At 32.9% G+C, this 25,006-nt stretch overlaps 1 protein-coding gene across 6 annotated transcripts in view; it reads right to left on the minus strand.

Moving 5' to 3' along the window:
* RUNDC3B (RUN domain containing 3B) overlaps positions 1-25,006 on the minus strand; it is a 132,405-nt gene that overhangs the window by 88,305 nt on the left and 19,094 nt on the right. For all 6 annotated transcript variants that reach the window (XM_081079455.1, XM_081079453.1, XM_081079454.1 and 3 more), the window contains exon 2: positions 19,698-19,813. In XM_081079455.1, the coding sequence (XP_080935581.1) occupies positions 19,698-19,813 (116 nt within the window). The remainder of the gene's footprint in view (positions 1-19,697; positions 19,814-25,006) is intronic.

Here is a 25,006-nt window from a genome sequence, read left to right on the forward strand (position 1 = left end):
ACCTGTTTGTTTGTAATGCCGTTGATCGTGGAGTCTCACCGGATTGTCTGGTTTCCCTTACAGGGCCCCCTCCCCTGGGAATGCGCCCACCAAGGCCCTAGACTCATCTTGGCCCTCCTCAGCTCCCTGCCTGATACAAAAGGCTATACATAGTTCTTTTATTTCCTTGTGACCTGTGAAACAAATTTATAATAAACTCTTAATAGGATATTCTAAAAAATATATATATTTTATCTATTTCATATTAATAAAAAGCCAAATAATATATTTTCCCTCCATCAAATAAAAAATTAAAACTATTAGTAATAGTACGATGAGGATATGAGAAAAATAACAATCACATATATTATTGTTAGTACAACCTTTCTGGTACATGATATAGCAACATGTATCAAACAAAATAAAAGTACATATATCAGAATGTACATAACACTTAATTTCAGTATTTATAATTCTAAGAATTCATTAGCTATTATTACTACTAGGAAATAATTTTAAAGAAATTAGGAAACTATAATTTTAAAAAAATTAGAAGACAAATGTTCAGTGATATATAACAAAGTGTTTATGAAAAAGAAAATGTGGAAAAAACAAATAGGAAATTACTGTTCATTTACATAATGGAATATTGTGTGCTTATTAAGAATGAAATGGAAATATACTAAAGAGAATAGAGAACATATGTTCAAGCAAAGACCTGTATGTGGATATTCACAGCAACATTGTTTATAAGATAAAAAAAATAGGAACAATCTAAAATGTCCATTAAATCAGTACTACAGAGGGTCTAATCCACTGCTCACTGTCTACAGTAAATGTTGCCATTATTGTTGATATTCTTGTTTGCATTTCTCACTATACAGTTCTAGATAGGGAAGGAGGACAAGTTATGAAAAAAATTAATTCCTGAAATAATCAATATATAGAATTATCAAAATTTACAAATTGCAGTTTGTAGAAGTTTTAATAAAAATATGTGATTTTTGATTACACACAATCAAATGTACTTATGTAAAATACAATGAAATAAACGAAATGTCTATTAAATGATAAATGGATACACAAAATGCGATGTACCCATATGATGGAATATTATTCAGCCATAGAGAGGAATGAAGTACTGATATATGCTACAACATGGATAAACTTTGAAACATTATGCTAAGTGAAAGAAGCCAAACAAAAAAGGCCACATATTTTATTATTTAATTTACATGAAATGTCCAGAATAAATACATTCATAAGGACCAGAAGCAGATTAGTGGTTTCCAGGAAATGGGGGAGGAGAAAAAAGAAAGCGATACCCATGCTTAATGGGTATTGAGTCTCATTTTAAGGTGACGAAAATGTTCTGGAATTAGACAATACTGACAGTTGAATACATTAAACACTGACATTTTAAATATATTAAAAACCAATGAATTGTGTATACTTTAAAATGGTTAAAGTAGTGAATTTATGTTATGTAATTTCAAGTTTTAAGATAAAAAAACAAAATAAAATGGAAAATATAGTACAGCCAATATACTAAGGGCAAAATACAGATCATAACAAAGAAAATATAAATATACATATACATATTGATATATATATACGTAAAATATGTGACAGGTATACATATTTGCCAGCTAAAATTACATCTGGGATTTCTGAAAGTTTCTATTAATACTTCCTATAACTTTATAACTTGAATCTCTTGTCATTTTGGCAAAAAATAACTGGTAGTCCAAAAAGACAAAAGTATATATACAAAAAGAAGTTAAATTTGAGAGGTTAAAGAGGAATTGTGATAGAGCTTTTTTCTTTTCTTCCCGTTTCTCCTTCCTTTTACTTTTTAAAAATATAGTAGAACATTAATAGGAATGTAAGCAAAGTCAAGTAGTCTATATGGCTGTTAGGGGATAAATACCTTAAAATGATAAAAGAGGCTTTTCAAAAGACACCAGAAAAATAAGAAATGATGAGGGCTATAAGCTAAAGAGTAAAAAAACTATAGTAATATGACTTCAATTGACAAAGATACACAAAGAGTATGGAAATTTAAGTGATACTTACATTTTTCCAATTACTAACCTTTTTCACCCTACCTGGTTTAGAGACTAAAGCAATTTAACTGAACTAAATTTACCATGCCACATATAACCCTGATGTTTCAAGAATTCCTTGAATATTATGATTTTCTGAGGTATAAAATCCACTGAGGCTTTCCTAAATTTCCAAGTACATAACTTAAAAGGGTGTTTCTCAGAGTGGCTTTGTCCATTGTCTAAAAGCCAAACTCTGGTAACCTTCAGAACCACTTTCTTATCTATTCTATCATGTTTTGGCCTGAGTATATGGGTTTTTATTGGGTAAGTTGAGTTCATATGTTACCACAGAAACAATTCAAGTCTCATTTTGTGTGCAAACCAAGAATCAAAAGTTGGAAAACCTTCAAAAATGAACAAAGAAAATTCAAAAGCCAAATGGACAGGTTTATCTTTACCATTGTTTGTAACAGTGTTTATACTGCACTTCAAAAGGTGGCCCCATGGGGAGGTAACTGTTTATCATCTAAGTCAGGAAGAGCTTTGAGGTTCAAGCCAGTGTTCCTGAGAAATGCTTAGGTATCATAACAGTCCAGTTGGATTGGAGAAATTCTAAAATGTCAAGTCACAGGCATTCTAACTCATTTTAAGAATCTGAATCCAGATGTTATCAGAAAAAAATCCCAGAGATTATTATTGTTGCATTAAGAAATGTATTTTCCAATAAATATTCACTGAGTGCCTACCATAGCCCTGGTATTGCTCTAGAAATTTGAGATACATCAGTGGACAACACAAAGATCTTTGCCCTGATTAAGCTTACATTTTAGTGGAGGCAAAGAAAGACACTGAACAATAATCATAATTAGTAAATCACATAATGTTAGGAGACTTAAAAAAGTAGTAGGGTAGGGAAAAGAGGTCAGAAGTGCTTGAGGTGAAAGGAGGGAGGTGATTTATTGTGGAAGGGTATAATCCTCACGAGCAGTTTTGAAACAGATAGAGGAGTTAATCATTCAGATATCTAGTAGTATTTTCTGTATAGAGGGAACAGCCAATGTATTGTTGCACTATGGCAGGAATATTCCTGGCAGTCAAGAAAAACCCAAAAAAAGAAAAAAAGATGATGCTAAAGTACAGGAATTTAAAAACAAAAAAAAAAGGATTTACTGTAAACAGTAAAATTGGAAAACAATGTTCAGAATCAAGGCAAAATCTAAATTGAATGTGAGTGAGCAAGCCCAACATTAATAAGTATAATTAGCAGATTAATTCACAAGGCATTTGACATATTGTCTCATACTGCATTTTCTTCCCGTAAGTGGTATATTACTAATTAACAGTCTATAGTCTTCTATGCTACTCAGAAGCTTTTTCATTTTAATCAGTTATTTTCCATGTAACCTTTACAAAATTCACTACTATATCCCATCTCTATACCACCTAGCTGAAGATTACAAGATTGTTTCTGATCATTTAACTGCTAAACTTCATATTTTTCTTAAACTGTGTAGTCTACTAGTCCATAATTAAAGTCACAGATGACATTTTAAAAAATTAAATTTTAATTTTTATTTGAGGCATTTTTATGCCTCTTTTCTGTGTGAAGCTGTCCCTGACTCATCCAAGCAGAATGGATTATTCACTTTCATGCTACATCACACTCATTAATACTTCTGTTATGATTCAATGACAGTGCTACACACCATTATTGGTTAATGTATTCCCCTTCTGCCCTCCAAGACTGAGTTTCATGTGAAAGCATGCCTTAACGATCTTTGTATCATAAGACGCTAGCCTGGGGCCTAGACTAGTATTGCTAAATAACGAATAAATGGAATAAACAGTGTATGTATGCGTGGAAAACATTAGGGGAAAAGGGAAAGTAAAAAAAGAAAAAAGTGGAAAGCATATGTGAAGTGTCAAATTTAAGTCATTTGCTCCTGAAAAATAACAGGGAATGCATGTTATTACTCATTTCCGAAGCAAAGAAAAATAAGAGTTACGTTTAGCCAAGAAAAATGTGGAAAAGGTAATGGTAAAAGAATATTCCTTGGGGTTCCTTTCTGCTGGGCCCTATAAGAAACTACCTAATTTCTTAAAATAATTGGGGATGAAGAAGTGGAAATTTTAAGTATTACAAAGAAAAAGTGAAATCCCTCCCCATTTTAAAATGTTTTAATGGGAAGCAATAGAATTTGGGGGAGTTATGAATATATTTTTTAATTTACAGTAAATTTACTGTCGGTATACAGATATATGATTTTTGAAAAATGCAAGAAGTCATGTAACCATGACCATATGAGACATTAACAGTTCCATCACTCAAAAAACTCATGTGGACACTATATAATAGACCCCCCAACCTCTAACCTCTGATAATCATTGATCCTACTCTGACATTATAATTTGGCCTTCCTTTTCTAGAATGTCATATAAATGGAATCATAAAGTATATAACCTTTAGTCTTGTCTTTCACTTAGCATAACGCGTTTGAGATTCATCCATGTTGTTGTGTGCAGAAACAGGGTTTTTCCTTTTTACTACTAAGTTTCTCCACTGTACGGATATATGACCGTTGGTTTACCCATTCATCACATGAAGAACATGGGTCATTTCCAGTTTTTAATGATTATGAATAAATCTGTTATAAAACAGGTCTTTGTGTAAACATAAGTTTTCACTTCTCGAGTAATGGAGTGAAACTGCTGGGAAACCATTTTGCGTTCATTCCCACCAGCAATGTAAGTAACTTAGGAGAATTTAAATTTCCCCATATCCCCACCAGAACTTGGTATAGGTATGTAAAGGCCCCTGATTGTGGTTTTAATTGCATTTCCTGAATAACTAATGATGTTGAGCAGCATTTTATATATTTACTTGCCACTTGTGTATTTTCTTTGGGGAAATGTCTGTTCAAATTTTTTGCCCATATTTAAATTGGGTTGGTTGTTTTCAGACTATTATATTTTGACAGTTCTTTACATATTCTAGATACAAGCCTTTTGTCAAATATGGAATTTGCAACTATTTTTCTCCCAGCCTATAACTTGCCTTATTCTCTTAATAGTGTCCTTTGAAGGACCACAGTTCCTAATTTTGATGTCTACTCTATTATTTTTTGCTTTTATGGACTGTGCTTCTATTGTATTTAAAATCTATTTGCTAACTGAATGTAACAAAGATGTTCTATATTTTTTGTTTAAGGTTTTTATACTCTTGCATTGAATCTACAATCCACTTTGAATTAGTTTTTGTATATGTTGTGAAGTATGGGTCAAAGTTCAAAGGTATTCCATTGTTCCAGTAGTATTTATGGAAAAAGATTATCATTTCACCAGTGAATTGCCTTTCTTTGTCAAATACTAATCAAGCATATTTGTGCATATCTATTTCTGGACTCTTCCATTCCATTGATATATATGTATGTATATGTTCTCACAAATAACATACTATTTTAATCACTATCTTGAAAGTAAGTCTAGAAATCAGATAGTTTGAGTGTGCAACTTTGTTCTTCCTTTGTGAAATTGTTTTGCCTACTTTGTCTAGCTATACATAGTCTGATATATACAAAAAGCCTGCTAAGACTTTGATTGAAATTGCATTGAATCTTTAGATCAATATGGAGAGAACTGACATCTTAACAGTGTTGAATTTTAGAAGAATTATCCCATCGAAAATCTCAATAGTACTAAGGGTCGAAAGATGCCTGCTACAGACTGAATGTACAGGGATGATGAAACCCCATCCCCAATGTGACAATATGTGGAGGTAGGGCCTTTGGGAGGTGATTAGGTCATGAGCACTCACGAATAGTAGAACCCTTATAAAAGAGATCCTAGAAAGGAAAGCTCCCTCAACTCAGTCTGCCATGTGAGGACAGCAAAAAGATGGCAATCTATGAAACAAGAAGCAGGCCCTCACTAGACATCAAATCTGCCAGTGCCTTAATTTTGGATTTCCCAGTCTTCAGAACTGTGAAATAAACTTTTATTGTTTATTGTCTCTGGTATTCTGTTACAGCAGCCCAGACTAAGACAATGCCATTTAAGGAAGCCATTTCCTAATACCTAGTTGGCAGAGAGGTTTTATAACAAATGGATGTTGAATCTCTTCAAATGATCTTTTATGCATCTATGGAGATGATTCTGTATTTTTTATTTTTTAGTCTGTTAATAAAGTGAAATACATGAATTCATTTTTAAATCTGAAACAGCTTTCCATTACAGGGACTGACTTACTAATACTTATTAAGGATTCCAGTATCTATGTCCATGAGGGATATTGGTATGTGGTTTCCTTTTCTTGTAATAGTTTGTCTAGTTTTGCATCAGTCTAATACTGACCTTATAAAATGAGTTGGGAAGTATTTTCTCCTCTCATTTTCTGGAAAAGATTGAGTTGGTTACAATCAACAGTGAAACCAGTAGGCCTAGAGTTTTCCCTGTTGGAAGGTTTTCAACTAATAATTCAATCTTTTAAGTAGATTTAGGACTAGTCAGGTTATCCAGTTCATAAGTCTTATGAACTGGTTTGTCTTTCAAGAAATTGGTCCGTTTCATCCAACTTGTCAAATTTCTGGTCAGAACTGTTTATAGTATTCACTAATCTTCTGGATGTAGAGTCTGTAGTAATATTTCTCTTTTATTCCTGATAATGATAATTTGTGTCTTCTGTTTTCTTGGTTATTCTAACCAGAAGTTTATAAATTTTATTAATATTTTCAAACAACAAGCTTTTCATGTCATTAGTTTTATCTGTTGTTTTTGTTTTTAACTTTCACTGTTTTCTGCTTTTACCTTTATTATATCCTCTTTCTGCTTCTTTGGATTTAATTTTCTCTTCTTTTGTTAATACTTTAAGGTGGAATCTTGACTTTAGACCTTTCTTCTTTTCTAAGTTTTTAATGCTTTTAATATCTCCTTTAATAAGCACTTCTTTAACTTCATTTCATAAATTTTGATATTAGGTATTTCCATTTTTCATTCAGTTCACAATACTTTCTAATTTCCCTTGAATTATTCTGACCCATGAGTTATTTACAAGTCTTTTTTAAAATTTCCAAATATATGGTGATTCTTCAGCTCTTTCTGTTCTTAATTTCTAGTTTAATTCTGTTATGGTCAGAGAATATACTTTGTATGGTTTCAATTCTTTTAAATTTGTTAAGGTTTGTGGTATGGCTCAGAATAAGATCTTTTTAAATGTTCCATTTGCCCTTGAAAAAAATATAAATTTTGCTATTGTCAGGTGGTTTATAAATGTCAATTAAGTCAGTTGGTTGATAATATGTTGTTCAAATCTTCCATACCCTTACTGATTTTCTGTCTATTATTATAAAAGGAGTATGGAAGTTGCCAAGTATACTTGTGGATTTTTCTATTTTCTACTTCTCCAGTCAGTTCTATCAGCTTTTGCTTTTTGAGGCTCTGTTGTTAACTGCATACATTAGGATTTGTTACGTCTTCCTGGTAAACTGACTCTTTTTATTATGTAAATGTTCACCTTCAATCCCATCCTCACAATTTTCCCTATTCTGAAGTCAACTTTGTCTGATATTTATATGGTCACTCCAACTTTCTTTCAATTAGTTTCTGCATGGAATATCTCTTTCTAACCTTTTTAACCTATTCATCTCACTATATAGTGGATTTCTTTATATACCAAGTCTTTTTTTCCTAACCCAATCAATTTCTTTTCATTAGTGTGTCTAGACCATTTATATTTAATGTAACTACCAATATGGATGGACTTAGGTCTACCATTTTACTATTTTCTGTGTATCCTATATTTTCCTGCTTTCTTTTGAATAATTTATAGCATTCCATTTTAATTTATTTATTGACTTTTTTGCTAAATCTCTTAGTATTTTTAGTCACTGCTTTAGGGATTACAATATAAAACCTAACCTTCAGTCTACTTACAGTTAATAATTTTACCATTTCAAGTAAAATATATCACCAGATAGGTCCCTTTACTTGACCCTCTTTGTTTTAAATGTCATTTATATTATAGATGCAAATACTGTAACCTCCCAAGCAATGTTGTAATTTTTGCTTTCAACAGTCATATTTTAAAGATCTCAAGGAAAAAAAATCTGCTACATTTACTCAGATATTTTCCATTTCAGTTACTCTTTTTTTCACTCACGAAGCTCCATGTTTCCCACTGGTATCATCTCCTTCTAGTTTGAAGACCTTTCATTAGCATTTCTTTTAGACTAGGTCTACTAATAATAATTCTTAGTTTTCCTACAGCTGAGAATTTCTTTATTTTGCCTTAATTCCTGGGGTATAGACAGGATATAGACTTCTGAATTGGCTATTCTTTTCTTTCAGAACTTGAAAGATGTTCCTCTGTCTTCCGTCTTCCATGGTTCCTGATGAAAGACCTGCAGTCATCTGAACTGTTGTTTCCTATATGTAATATTCTATTTTTCCAGCTGCTTTCAAGATTTTTTCTTTATCTTTTATTTTCAGAAGTTTGATTATGATGTATCTTGGAGTACCTAACTTTGAATGTATCTCTTCAGAGGTTTGCTGAGCTTTTTGAATCTGTAAGTTTATCTTTCTCAGATCCAGGAACTTATAGCTATTGTTTCTTCAAATGTATTTTCTGTACCAATCTCTTCCCCTTCTCCTCTGAGATTCCAATGACACTAATTTTATTTCTTTTGCTATTGTCCAACAGGTCAATTTCTGTTCTTTAGGTTGAATAATTTCTATTGATATATTTTTTTTATTTATACACACCTTTTTATTCCCATTCTTCTATAGAGCCCCACCTAGTGAATGTTTTGTTTCAGATATTGCACTTTTAGTTGTAAAATTTCTATGTGGTCCTTTCTTAGGTTTTATTTCCCGATTCAGTACTTCTATTTTTCTATTCATTTCAAGAATGTTTACCTTACATCAAGAGGCATGGTTATAGTGGCTGCTTTAACGTCTTTGCTTGATAATTCATCTCAGGATTGACACCTATGATTGTCTTTTCCTTTGAGAATTGATCATATTTTCCTGGTTATTTGTATATGAAGTGGTTTTTGTTTTTTTTTAACTGATAACTTTTATTGTTATTTATGCAAACACCAATAAAAATGTACGGTTATGATGACCTGTTTCTTCTCATAGCATTTGTTTACTTCTGTTTTTCTGATAGAAGAAATTTTATATACTCAATGTATATCATTTATATATTTGCAAGTTACAAAACATTAAGAAAAATGAAATTGTGCATCATTCCACCATCCATATATATATGATATTTACATGAGTATGCATTTCCTTATTTTGCTCTATGGAATAGATATGTAGAAATCTTAGCTACTGCTCAATATATACTGTTTTTTTTTCATTTTTAAAAAACATATAAATATTTATTTTCCATGGTCCTTCTCTTTTTTTTTAATAGTTTTATTTTATTTTATTTTATTTTTACATCCCTCACACCGTGAATACCCCTCCCCCCACCCACCACCACCCCGACCTCAAACCGAGCCATCACATTATACACATAAAATTATAGCTGGCATTCATTAATGTCCAGCCTCTGGTGTACAATGAAGTGGTTTGTTTTTTATAGTAGATGATTTTAATATGGTGTTTAGATTCTAAATTCTGTTAAAGTCTTCTGGAGCATGTTGATTTTTGTTTTGGTAGGCAATTGATCCAGTTAAATTCAGATAGCCAAGTTCTTTCTTGCCTTATTTGGGCAAAGGTTCCGATGAATTTCAGCATAGCCATTTCTATGCTTCTTTGGGGCTTACCCATATACATGTCACTCTGGGACTTGGCAGTGGTTTGTATCCTGATGTGGTTCTCAAAATCTTGGATGTGAGTACAGCATGTATGATGGTCATTAGCATACAGAATTAGGGCACTATTCCATTTTCCAGCTCTCCCTTCCCTGATACACTCTCCAGCTCCCAGGTCCCTTCTTTCTCTAGTTCCTCTAACCTGACAAAAGATTTTCTCTTAAGAGTTTTAACCTCCCACAGTATTGCATAGTACTGGGCAATTCGAACCTTTCTTGGGAGGAAGCAGCAAGAAAAGAGGGGGAAAATGGGAAGCCCCAACACTCTCTGGCTCACAGAAGCTCCTTTTCCTGATCTTCTGGCCAGAAAGAGGTTAGTGTTGGAGTTTTTGCTGTCTATATTCACAATACAAGGACCAAAGCCCCCTTGGGTTAAAGTGGAGAATATTATAGGGAAAAGAATACATAGGACACTCACTCTTATAAAGGTTCTTTTTCAAATTTTGATCTGTCCCCCCAAAATGGCTGTTACTGTTACTTTTCAAAGTATACAAGTAGTTGCTTTTTGTATTCTGTCCAGAGTTTTTAGCTGCAATCAGTGGGAGAGTGCTATGGACTAAATTGTGTCCACCCGAATTTCACTGAAGCCCTAACACCCAATGTGACTGTATTTGGAAATAAGTCTTATAATGAGGCAATTAAGGTTAAATGAGGTCATAAGAGTGAGGTTCTGATCTGATAGGATTAGTGTCCTTATAAGAAGGGACACCAGAGAATGCTCTCTTTTTCTTTGTCATGTGAGGACACAACAAGAAGGCAACTATCTACAAGCCAGGAAAAGAATTTTCACCAGAATCTGAATTAGATAGCACCTTAGTCTTGGAGTCCCAGCTTTCAGAACTGTAAGAAATATCTGTTGTTTAAGCCACCTACTCTGTGGAATTTTGTTATAGCAGCCAAACAGACTAAGACACTTAGTATACTAGTGGATTTACTCCACCTTGGCTAGCTCCATAAGTTCCGTCAGCTTTTACAATTGTAACTTCTGAAAGACTATACTGTGGTCAAATGAACAGCATACTAGATAAATAAAACCCATTCTGTCTGGAAAAGGATACAGTAGAAAAATAAGGGAAGTTTTGTGAAGAAATTTGACAGAGATAAGGAAAATCAAATGAACATTTCAGAATGCAGTCATGCATAGCAGAAGACGGAGAAAAACCACCTGTAGGAGAAGCTTATTGAAAACTAGATGGATCAAAGGAAATAAAAAGGAAACAGAAGAATGCAGCTGAACTGAAAAATGAAATGGCTACTCAAATAATAGCTTCAAAGGGTAATAACCAGAAGTAGATTTCATGATCAAAAAGAAATGAACCTTCAGTCTATAGGAATAAAAAAGTAATTAAAAAGCTAGAGCATGGAAATGGGCGGATTTATGTAAAGAGAGTGACATAGGAAAAAGAAGTGTCTAAACTTATATATATATAATACATTATGTACTGTATTACATAAATATTAATATATATAGCAAGTACACGTTACTATAGTATGTGTGATATAACATATAATATATAAATATACATATGTGTATTTTTTAATGAGAAATGATTTTTAATTTATAATGAGAAATAATTTTTAATTACAAGACAATAGAGACTACCTAAAAAGAAGTAATGGATACTTAAAACAGGGCCACACTTGTTTTACGTCAACATTACATACTTTGCCCAATAAGTGTAACTGTTCACTCAAATTAACAAAAAAGGGCAAGGATAACTTTCAAAGAAGAAAAGGAGAAAGCTTTGGAACTTTCTTTAGAGACAGCAATCATTTGTCTGTGAAGTGAAAAACGGAATTTTAGGAAAATTTTCCTGCTACCCAACACAAAGCAACAGAAAATCAGAAATGCTAGATAAAATAAAACACATATCATTTTAAAAATAGTAAGGACATGAAAAAAATGACAGAAATATTTAAGACGCCAAAAATGAAAAATAGAAAACAAGGGAATCTATTTTTAAAAACCCTAAAATTGACTGCACCAAAATACAGAAAGCAAATATAGACATATCTATAAGAATAGGTTGATAAATCCATCAGAATATTAAAAATTTTAAACTTCTAATTTATTAATCAAAGTAAAAAAAAATGTGAATAATATTGAAAAACCTAATCGACAATTAGAGAATACATATTCTCCTCAAGATGGAATATTTATTAAAAGTAACCATAGACCATTAGTCAAATCTTACAAATTTCAAATATCTGCCATACAGATCAAATTCTCTGACCATAATTCAATTAGCACAGAATTAAAAATGAAAAGGTAAAAGCTCCTTTTTTTTTTTTTTAAGATTTTATTGGGGAACAGTGTGTACTTCCAGGACTTTTCTCCAAGTCAAGTTGTTGTCCTTTCAATTTTAGTTCTGGAGGGTGCCATTCAGCTTCAAATTGTTGTCCTTTCAGTCTTAGTTGTGGAGGGTGCAGCTCAGCTCCAGGTCCAGTTGCGGTTTCTAGTTGCACGGGGCGCAGCCCACCATCCCTTGCGGGAGTCGAAACCTGCAACCTTGTGGTTGAGAGGACGCGCTCCAACCAACTGAGCCATCCAGGAGGCAGCTCAGCTCAAGGTGCTGTGTTCAATCTTAGTTGCAGGGGGCGCTGCCCACCATCCCTTGCCGGGCTCAAGGAATTGGCCTGGCAACCTTGTGGTTGAGAGCCCACTGGCCCATGTGGGAATCGAACCGGCAGCCTTCGGAGTTAGGAGCACGGAGCTCTAACCCCCTGAGCCACCGGGCCGGCCCCAAAGCTCCAATTTTCAGAAACATTAATAATAAACTTCCAAATAACATAAAAGCCAAAGAAAAATTATAAAGAAAACTAGAAATTACTTGAAAATGAAAATATTACATATCCAAACTTGTAAATGTAGCCCAAGCAGTACTTGGAAAGAAGGCTGAAAATTAATCTGCTAAGAGTCCAACATAAACAGAATAAACTCAAAGAGGATATAATGGAGATAATAATAATGCCATTAGCATACATAAATCATCAACAAAGCCCTAAGTTAGTTATTCGAAAGACTAATAAAATTAACAAATCTCTGGCAATACTGCTTAGGAGAAAAGTGAAAAAGAACTAATAATCAATATTAGGGATGCAAAAGGAGACCAACTAGCTGGTATCTGTGTGGAATACCAGGTATTCACTGATGGAATTTTTGTTTCACTTCTCAGCAGCAGCCTGAATTAAATATGCTTCAGAGGAGGAGGATGGCTGGGAAATGAGGAGGGTAGAGAGCAGGTTTTTAAAAAAATGCCATCTTAGCTTTTAATAATGTTATAAAGATATGACTACGTGCCTTAAGTTTTAGTCTTTATAAATCGTCGGGGAGCTTTAACTTTTTTAAACCATTCAGTTGAATTTATCTATTTTAACCATGTAATATTAAAAGGAAAAGTTGTAACTAGAGATTAAATAATTAAAATGATATAGAAGAAATCAACAACCCAAACAGATCTACAAGCTTTAAAGAAAGTAAATTAGTAGTTAAGATGCCGGTGCTTGAGCATGCACACATGTACACACACATGATTTGATCCAGGATTTTTACTGAAAAATTCTACCTAATAATCAATTCCAAGCTTATGCAAAATTCTTCAAAAAACTATTAAACTGAATTCAATTAATGAGGCTAATATGATATTGATAAGAAAAACCAAAAGAAATACAAACCAAAAAATCACAGACAAATTATACTTATAAATACAGAACCAAAACTCCGAAACTATTAGCAAGCAAAATCCTAAATCTGGCAAAGTATATTAAAACAATACATAAGGGTCAAGTTGATTTATTCAAAGAATATACAGATGATTTAAAATTAGAAAAACTATTACTGTAATTCTTCACATTAAACAATTAAAGGAGAGTTGTTTCCAAACAAGATAAAGTAGATGCACTTTCCTCCCGCTAAATAAAACTAAAAACCCAAGTTTCCTTGCCTCATACATCCCAGACTATGTACTGGACAAATTAGCAACCTAAAACAATAGAGTTTTCTAAATTATGTTTGATGGTGGAAAAAAAATTACAACACTCTCCACTGTGGTTCTAAATGTATGTAGGAAAATTAGTTAAAACAATTATAAATGGGGCAAAGTAAAGGGACATGAAAAAATATAAGGTTTTTAAATTTCAGACTGGAAAAAGATGACACTAGTAGACTGTGATAAGTTATAGATACATATGTTATATATATGGTATATGTATTACATATAAATAAGTTATATATATATACATACATATATATGTATGTATATATATATATATATGTCAAAGGTGCCAAAAAATATGTATACACATTTTAAGAAAGAAAAACTGTATTAAAATTGAAATAATATATACCCATAACAAAAGATGAATACAAGTTATGTTTGACTTCTGCAATTACAAGAGGTACTCAAAGTGGTTACCATCAGCATCCAGACACTTCTGATTACAGCAAACTACTGCTTGAGCAACGTTGACCAAAGTGTCCACTTGTATACATTTTTTGGCACTGCTAGTATATATATATATGTATATGTATATGATGTGTGTGTGTATGTATATATACATATAAGGTTGGTGCAAAAGTAATTGTGGTTTAAAAGGTTAAAAATAATTGCAAAAACTGCAATTACTTTTGCACCAACCTAATATATATATATAATACAGATAATACATATTTTATATATAACATACAACACATACTATAAATATATAAATACCTAAAACCACCATTAAAATTTCTACACAATGAGGTATACTCAAAAACACAAGGTAAATAAAAATGGAATTTTAAAAAATGTTCAAATAGCCCACAGGAAGATAGTAAAAAGAAAACAGAGAACAAACAGAAAATTAAAAAATTAAATGGAAAGCCTATTGTATTTACCCATATTTTTGTTTACCATGTTCTTTCTTCCCCCAAATTCTTTTATCATCTCCCTTATGCTTACAAAAGGTTCTTTAGCCATTATTTTAGGGGAAGTCTGCTGGCAACAATTTCCCTTAGTTTTCCTACGTCTGAGAATGTCTAGATTTTCCTTCCACTACTAAAGGATAATTCTGCTGGATATAGAATTCTGTGTTGACATTTTCCTTTCTGCTCCTAAAAAAGTGCTTCCATGGTTTCTGATGAGAAATCTGCTATTATTCAAGTTGATATTCCCTTATAGACAAGGTATCATTTCCTCTAGCTACTTCCAACATTTTTTCTTTATTTCTCAAAGGTTTAATTATGATGTGTCTTCGCATGGATTTTTTTTTTAATCTGCTAATCGCTCAGCTTCTTGAATTTTTACGTTTATGTCTCTTGCCAAATTGGGGAAAATTTCAGCCATTTATTTTTAGTACATTTGCAGTCCCTTCCTTTTTCTCCTCTGCTTTGAGGTCTCTGATGACAGAGTGATAGATTTTCTGTTACAGTCGCACAGGTCCCTGAGGCTTGTTGGTATTTTTTATTTCTTAGTCTATTTTCTAAATGTAGATTATTTTTAGTCTGTTATTTAGATTAGGAAATTTCTATTGTTCTGTTTTCCAGTTCATAGATTCTTTCCTCTCTTGCTTCTGTTTCCTGTTGATCCCATCCACTGAGCCTTTCATTTTGGTTTTGTATTTTTCAGTATCAAAATTTCCACTTACTTCTTCTTTATATTTCTTTGGTTTTGTACCTTTTCATTTGTTTCAAGCATGTTTGTAATTGCTCACTGAAGCATTTTTACCATGACTGATTTATGATCTTTGTCTATAAGTCTAAGGTCTCTGTCATCTCAGTGTTAACATTTGTTGAATTTCTTTTGTCACGCATTTTGAGATCTTGCTGGTTCTTGGTATGACAAGTGATCTTCGAATTAAACCTGGACATGTTCATATTAAGTTATGAGCCTCTGGATCTTATTTAAACCTTCTGTTTTAACTGGCTTGCTACGACACTTCTCTGTCAGGGGAAGGTAGAAGGTGGGAGGTACCATCTCATTCCTGTCTAGTAGAGGAAGAAGTACAAGTTTCCTCCAATGGCATTTGAGGGGAAAGTACTCCTTAGTGCTGGGTATAGGTGGGAGTGCAGGCTTCCTGCATGGTCTCCACTGACAATGCACTGAAGGTAGCGTTGTTACTGCAAGGTGGTGATGAAAGATCTAACTCTCCAATAGGCCTTTTCTGACACAACCTCAGTGTAGCAGGGAAGTGGGACCTCATTGCTGCAGGGCGGGGATGGAAGTCCAAGCCCCCGCCACTGACAGAGTGTGGGTAGGTGGGAAAGAAGTCTCACAACCAACCAGGAGGGAAGAAATCCCAGCTCTCTGCTTGGGCTTCTCTGATACCACTCTGATGATGTGTTGGGATACTTTGTTACAACCACATAAAGGATGATTTCCCCAGTTAGCCTTTTCTGGCCTGGGTAGGGTAGTGCCACAGTTTTTCTGTGGTATTTGGCTAAAGCACAGGAAATACTGTCTAAAGTTTTCCATCCGGGTTAGGCTGTTTTATTCCTGGTCCTTTAACTATAAAGGAGGTCCTTATTGGGACTTTTTGTGTGCGTGCTTGCAGTCTGCTAGCTAATTTAGAACCCAGTTTTAGATAAATGAGGCAACCAAAAAAAATCAAGGAATCCACTACCATGTGATTCCTAAGGTCCTCAAGTCCCTACACAATCTATTTTCTTCTTTCTACCTTTCCGAGTCTTCTTATGTTTGCTTTATATATAATGTCCAGAAGGCTTGGTTATACTTAGTAGGAGAAATAGGGTGAAGTATGTCCACTTCATCTTCCTGGAAGTATATAGCGTCCTAAATTTCATTTTTACAGTCACCTCCTCCATCTTTAAAGAGTGTATGATAAAGAAAATAATTCTGCATTTATTCCTATCAAACTTGAGCTCAGGCAACTCATTTAGATAACCTAAGGCAGGCAATAGATAACCGAAGACAGGCAATAGTTCAATTTTTAAATAGCCTTGGGATTTTACTTGGCCTTAATTTCAATATGAACCGAAAGTGTGATGTGAGATCAAATGTCAATGTAATCTTAAATTCTGACTAATACAGAGGTTAGCCTATCTGAAGCACTTCATTCAGCTCTGTGTACCAGATTTTAAGAGGATTATTAACAAACTAGTGATATTCAGAAAAACAACTAAGATTTTGGTGGTTCCAGAAGATTGAAGGAACTAGTGCTACCTTACCTGGAAGAAAGAAAGAGGGGAACTAAGGAAAAGGGTTATATAATAGCAATCTTTTAATATTTATTAGACTCACAACTGAAAAAAGTGACAGAAGATAGATCAAAGCAGTCAGATAGATTGGCTTCATGTAAATAAGAATTTTCTAACAATCTGAACAACATAAAAATGTGATGGACTGCTTTACTTCTGATATCTAAGTTCCCAGATATCAGAAATATTACAAAAAAAAAACCACAAAACAACTGCATATCCACCAGTTAGAAATACTGTTGAGCAGATTGCTTCAGCAGGAGAGAGATTACAGTAGTGATTTTTAATCTATGATTTATGATGCTGCCTGAAGTGCTGTAGAGTTCTGGAAGGGGGTGGATGCAATTGCTACTGAGTCGGCAAAACACCTTATTTCCCCACCCTGCTGCAACAAGACATCCCACTTAAAATCCAGCATCTACACTGGCTTCTATTAGGGGAGGTGAACGTTGGGTCAAGAGGATTATGCTTTAAAATAAATAAAAATTCAAAAATTGCTAAACTGATGACCTGAACTAAGGGCTCTTTAGATTCTGTATTCTGTGATTAATTCCTAGTTCTCAGCTATATTCCAGAAAAGTAATATCATCATCGTATTGAAGGAATCCTGCAATCAGATTAATGTATGTAATTTTAAGAGCCTCCTTTTTCTCAATAATGGGCTTTCAGAGAGAATTAAGAAGATAACTGTTGCAGCTCTCCACTTTACCTATATCAGCACAGCCTATAATGTGCCTAGGTGGATTTTACCTTTTTCCAGGAAAAATTAATAGTTCAACTAAATGCCCTTTTATTTCAAAAATGAAAAGTTAACTGGAGAAAAGCAAATCTTTCAATTCCATTAAATTATACATTTTGAATTTGTACTTCTTTGAAGAAAAATATTAGAAAAGTTAGTTGTTATATAACTAAATTTTAAGTGAACACAGTGTACAATCTTCTCCCAAAATAATCATGTAACTTCTCCAAAAGTAAAAGCCATTTGTTACATATTAGAATACTAAAAAATGGAAAACAATACATGGAAGTCTCTACACACTTGAATCTTTAAAATACCTCATCTTGAAAGTTATAGAACATTTCATGATTCATCTCTATACTAATAACAGTTACAATGGTTGATCTATGGGAATTTTTTTTAAAAGAAGGTTTTGAATTATTAATCTTACCTAGCTTAAGAAATTACATCTCACCATATCATCTTTTTTATTGTCTTTTAATCATACCAGTGGAATTCTTATTCGGAAATCAACCAGAGAGTCTATTTTCAATGTAGTAGTTCCTTGGCCTCTCAGAAATAACATTCATTATTAAGAAGTAATGCTAAAGGTCTATGATCTGTGTATTGTTGAGGCATGACTCAAAAGGTGGCAGACAAGTGTTAAGAAGGGCTCCATTTATGTGTTAAAAGAGTCTACCCCATCACTCAGGATGGATATCTCAACATGGCCTAACTTTTCTGTTTTCTGTTGATAGTTGTTTTTGTATTTTGTGAGTGACTCATATGCTAAATGATATATATCGAATGATATATAAAGAATTCAGGTCTCCTGATAAAACACCTGTGAACATTAAGATGCACTGAATGCTACTGTAATACATGTGTTTTTTACTCAGACATTATTTATAAATTTATATATAAAATTTAAAAATATCACCACACAATATAGTAACCACAATATTTCAAGATACTCTCATATACTTTGCTTTTATAAAAACTTATTTTCTTATAAAAGGTAACATATTAATAGCAGAAAATTTAAGAAATACAGAACAGCAAAAATGGGGGGAAAATAACCCTTTTTAAAATGCAAAATAACCAACTTTTAACAGAAAAGCATTAGTGATTTTATGGACCCTATTTTTAATTGCAAAGGGCTGAATGAATCCAGATTTTGTTTCCTCGTGTAATTAAAATCAACCCTTTTTTTTATAAGCCCATAGGACTGCTCAACTTTGATTGAAATGCTTATAGTAAAACTTGACACTTTTAGCATCAAAAAGCACAGAATTAATCTCCCGATTAAATTTAAGATTCTCGTAAGTTATATTACAAAAGCATATCACTGATTTGAAGCTATACTATTAAGATTGTATTATAGATATATCTTTTTAATTAAAAATATTTTGTAATTCTAAAAGAATATAGCTTCCATCTTCCCTTCTAAACTTTGAGATTTATATTTCTGATGTAAACATATTTACTGATTTAAGACAACCAAAGTCGAGCATCTCTTTACTTACTTACTGGTAAAAATTTCTCAAAGATTCCAAAGTTTAATGAAGTGGAGATGAAGCAAACAATGCAATGTCTAGATGCTTTTTTGTAAATTGAATAAAATACCATCTGGTAATCTTTGAAGATGAGCTACCTTTTAAAGCTTTTAATTACTTCTAGAAAGTGACTGTGCTCCTTGTATGTGGCAATTGACGCACACAGTATTTTTTAATCCGTCCTGGAAATGGATGTAAATCTGAAAATAGAGAGTCTTTTACCGGGATCTAGGCCAAAAGATCAGGCATTCAAAAATCAGTTTTATGTTTCTAAAATGTGGCATGGCTGCTATCTAAATCACACCAGACAGTATGTTTTCTAAAATTTCAAGATTGTAAAAAAGAGCTGTCGGGATGATAAATAATACATTGGAGTAGTTACCTTTTAGCCGGTGAGTTAAAATCTGTTCCAAAATAGCTGCAAAATTGTTAAATTCAGGAGAAGAATCATCAATTGTCTCAAAGCAGGACCGATCAATCAGGGTCTTCACAGAAAACCTATAAAAAAAAGATTATTACCGCTTTTAAACAGAGTTGATTCTTTCACTTAAGAAAAAATGGGAGAAAAGCAATTTTGGGAAATATTACAAAAATACTTTGTAAGACTGTATTCTGAAAATTCCCCTTATACAAATTCACTCCGTAAGTAGAAAATTTTACAGAAATATCAGGCTTTTCACTTACATATTTACTATCTATTGACTACATTAAGACTTAGTAATAGCTCACTGTACTCACAGCCATTAAAATCAGAATCAAAAAATGACCTAAATTATTAACTCCAAAGTACTCAAAAGCCATACTACTACTTGTAAGAAACTGGAACGTCAGACCTAAAAGCGTTTAATAAGAGTTTTGGAGTACATTTAATAAAATTGGATGTGAGTATTCATGAAATATAGATCCAAAGTTTTGATGAACTATAAACAGGAAAACTTACAAAGCTGTAAAATGTGCTACATTTCCCCCTCTCATCAGAATGTCTTTGTCTCTATTTTTGACCGCCAAAAATCAATGCATTTTACAAGACTCAGTTTCAATGCCATCTCTTCAATAAAGAATTATCCTCCCATATATTCTTAGTACAAACTAGCATTTTGTTTGTATCTCCCTTAAGAGACAATTACAAGTTATCTTACTGCTGTTATTTGTGTTGCCTATTTCTGTCTTATTAAAATATAAATTCCTTCAGAGCAAAAACATATTTTCTTCATATTTGTATCTTCCTCACCATATAGGATAATGCCTTGAACATTGTACTCAGTACTTGTTGATTTATTTGTAAGCCGTATTTTGAAAGAATGGAAAAGAAATATTTACATGCCAATACCATGGCAAGACAAAAAAGGTTTATGATTTTTAACATATATACATTTGTGTAACCACCATCAAAATCAGGATACAAAACAGATCTGTCACAGCATGCTAACCCATTATAGCCATACCCTATAAAGGGTGACAGATGAGTGTCTAAATAAAGACAACTGGGGGAATGAAGAGATAACCATGAGAGTTGTAATGTATGTATGAGAAATGTATGTAAACTCTGAAGAAGATAAAGGAACACAAACTGCTTCTTAGGTTTTAGGCTTGTTGTTGATGCCACTGAATCAGGACAGGCAACACAGGAGACAAGTACAAGGGGAAATATAAAGAGATTTGTTTATATGCATTATATCTATCAATATTTACCACATTGGAAATTAAACGGATATTTTTTTTAAATAAAAGCAGTCTTCACTTTGCACAGTAGGGCAGGACCATAATAATGACTGTGCAAGCTGAAACCATGCAGAGTGATCTTAATAACCAATGGAAAGAATTATAATTATTTTGTAACCTTTACAAATATTCATCAAAACGTTAAAACCCTCTCACTGCTCGTATAGGGAAATGAAAAGAAATAGTAAAACATGCTTACTTAGTACACTGTAGCTTAAAACATAAACATTGAGAATTAAAATGTCTTCCTTGCAAAAAACGTATCAAGACTGGTCTGAACAGTGCTTGCCTTCTTCTCATTGTGTAACTTAAAATACAGAGTAAGCATATTTTTTTATACCTTGGAAAACTGTCATACTCCTTCCTAAGTTTAAATCAGTTTTGAAAATTTTCTTTCCACTTTAAAAGTTATAAAAATCTCCGAGGGGCCCTATAATATGAATGGTTTGACAGTGTCACTTTATCTGGGATATCGTCATCCTTTTTGTCACAACCCCTTTCTTCATTTATATCAATACGCTCGCCCTCAGTTAAGTTCCTCTGGCTGCATATCTAAATTTTCTTGAACAGAAACAGTGTCAACATTCCCATGATCAACTTTTTCTTGAACAGAAACAGTGTCAACATTCCCATGATCAACTATTTCTTTTATAACACCATTTATGTTCAATTTACTTCATTTTCATCTTTGCTGGCCTGAAATTTGCTCTTTCAGTAATCTATTTTTGTGAAACATGTGGGCTTATCACCAGGAGGCAAAAAGGCAACACTAGTACAGGCTTTGGTTTCTATGCATGAACTAGTAACAGGTGCATAGCGACCAATCCTAGACACACTGTGATGTGATTGGCCACTGATCATGTCCTGCATTTGTTATTTACATACAGTGATCCAAGAACTAAAGAGCTAGCAGCAAAATTTTATTTTATGCAATTACTCACAGTTAATATATGGTGATATTCAAACTGGAACCATATTATTGTGAGACTGGTATTTAACTAAATTGTGGTAACTGAAATTAATGCATATTGGAACTGTGCAAACTGATGACTGCTTCACTTATTTATTTACTTATTTCAAAATAAACTCATTACATGTTAGCATAAATAATATATTTTTATGAAAATTATATTTTCCACAGCCACAAAAATTGGCAAGAGTAGCATCTTTTTACAACTTTGCAAATATCACTGTTGTTTTTAATAGAAAATAACTAGATTCTCATATCAGCTTTTACAGTCAATCTATTCTAATATTATGTACCATGTAGTCTCTGAAAAACTTCAATGTATACTTGGTAAAGGATGGAAACCAAAAATGCAATGTCTTAGAATGGTTAAGAAAATAATTTCAACCTTCTGGACCTCTAAAAGGGTCTGGGTCCCAGAGTACACTTTGAGAACCACTACCCTAAGGCATTCTTTGCATGCAATGAAATAACTTTTATCCTATTCAACTAGAATGATAGTAATTACATATCCTTAAGAGAATTAAGAAAATAATTACTCAAATAATTTTCAGTCTTCTTTGGTTCAGACAAATAGCACTGACTGAGAAAGGCTGAGTTAGTACTATGTAATTGAACATTGACCTATCTGCCAACAGCAACTGGAGCTCAATGAAAGAAGCTATTATGTAAAACAAAGAAAGAAAAAAAGAACATCTAGAAATTAACACCCATGAAGTTAATCTCCTGTACCTAAAACACAGTTAAGTTAGATATACGCAGGGTGGAATGCATGAGTAAATTAAGAAAACAAAAAAGTAAACAGAAACCAAAGGGACTTTTTAAAATCTTATTTAAACTCAGTTTTGTTTCATATGTCCATTTCATTGACAATACACAAGAAAAATGCTGCACACTATATACAATAGCCAAGACATGGAAACAACTGCCCATCGGTAGATGATTGGATTAAGAGACTGTGGTACATTTATACAATGGAGTATTACGCAGCCATAAAGAAGAAAGAAATCTTACCATTTGCAACAACATGGATGGACCTAGAGAACATTATGTTAAGTGAAATAAGTCAGACAGAGAAAGAAAAATACCATATGATCTCACTTATATGTGGAATCTAAAGAAAAGAATAAGTGAATGAACTAATCAGAAACAATTTTGGAGACAAAGAGGAAAAACTGAGGGTTGCCAGATGGGCGGCGGGGGGATTAGGGGGCAGGTGAGGGGATTAGAAAACAGTCAGTAACCACAAGATGGCCACAGGGTTTTGAAAATTAATTTGGGGAATGTAATCAATAATGTTATAAAGATTTTGTAGGGTATCCGATGGACACGTGTCCCATTTGGGAGACCAGCTCAGGGATGATGTAGATGCCTGATCACTGCACTGTACACCTGAAGCTGAACAATAATGAATACCAACTGTAATTTTATATATATGTATATATATGCATGTATATACTTACAAGAAGCAGAGTACAGCATTAGGAATAGAGACTGTGGAAATGTAATGGCTCTGTGCGATGTCAGAGGGATAGTGGATGGGGGAGGAGGGTTCACACAGTGTGAGAGATATAAATAATAAATGTCTAAGTAAAAAAATAAAATGAAATGAAATGTAACAAATTATGTTTCATATACAAAGAAAGTCAGTGTTTCTCAGGAGACATACATTGACATTTTATGGGTTACTTTATTAAGAACAAATATAAATGTGTAGATGTCTAAAAAAAGAATTTTAAATAAAATTTTTATAACTGCGAAAAAATGCTGCAAATACTCAGCAAACTTTTAATATGAATAAATAAGTATAACGTTCGTATTCAGTACGAGTACAAAATGGGAAGTGTTCATAAAATAACTTAAAAGCCAAAAACAGTCTCTACCTCTGCTTTTGACCTAAATGGAAGGAAACTTCTGAATGTCTGAATGTTTCTCTTTAATCTCTATTAGGTAGAGTAGTACAGGAAAGCTTACTCTGCAATCATATTCAAGGTAAGAGTAACCTACTGCTTTAGAAAATCACAGCATCTAAGATAGTAATGCACACTGGTGAAATAAACTGAAAATTACAATTAAAGATAAACCTAAAAAGTGTTTATTCCATGAAAAGAGCGAGAGGTTAGAACTCAATAATCACCTGTAACAGCCTGGTAAGATTTTAGTCACTATTGTCCTTCAGGAATAATAGAAAATTACCTAACAAATGATTACTTTGTAAAATGTAATAGGAAGAAAAAGCCATGCAGAGTGACACATATATTTTGGTAGAGTCCAGAGTCACATACAAATCAATCAGTAGTCAATAAATTACAAGTCTTCTTTTATCATGCTATTAGATTATATTCATAGAAGACATTATCTGCATGGCAAAAATTTAAGATGGTCAATCTCACAGCACTAATTTACTTTTAATTCAATATCTGGCTAAAGCCTAAAACAAAGGCAAAGTCCAAACATCCCAAAGCATGTCATTACACACAATTTCAGTTAATTCCAAACATGAAGATATTTTAAGGGTGAAAAAGCATTTTAAATAATTTCGATTATATCAAAATTGATACTGAAGGAAAAGAATGTTTCCCAGCTGTTTCATTATTTATATCCTGCTCTTCTCTTGCCGTCACAAACCAAAATTTCAGAAGGCAAATTATTTCCTTAAGAGTCCATATTTTACTTGTAGATAGCCAAGTCTTCCCACTTAACACTTGTCTAGAATTACAAAGCTAGCTCCACTATGCCATAATAAAGAGAATCTTTTCCTCCACAACATAGTAACTAGTTAAGATGTGCTATAAAAACAAATGCTGTAAAAAGAATTTTAATACATCTAAAAAATATCACCCATATGCTGAGCTATTTCCTGATAATGATGACACGAACATTAGTCATCTATTTCTTGAAGAGGGCTGATTTTAAAATAATGAAATGACAATTTGATGAATGTCTAAAAATACCAAATCAAGTCTAAGTAATAGCTTTTACATAAGAATTTTTAAACTCAA

This window comes from Rhinolophus hipposideros (genome assembly GCF_964194185.1).
Source record: "Rhinolophus hipposideros genome assembly, chromosome: 18".
Classification (NCBI taxonomy): domain Eukaryota; kingdom Metazoa; phylum Chordata; class Mammalia; order Chiroptera; family Rhinolophidae; genus Rhinolophus; species Rhinolophus hipposideros.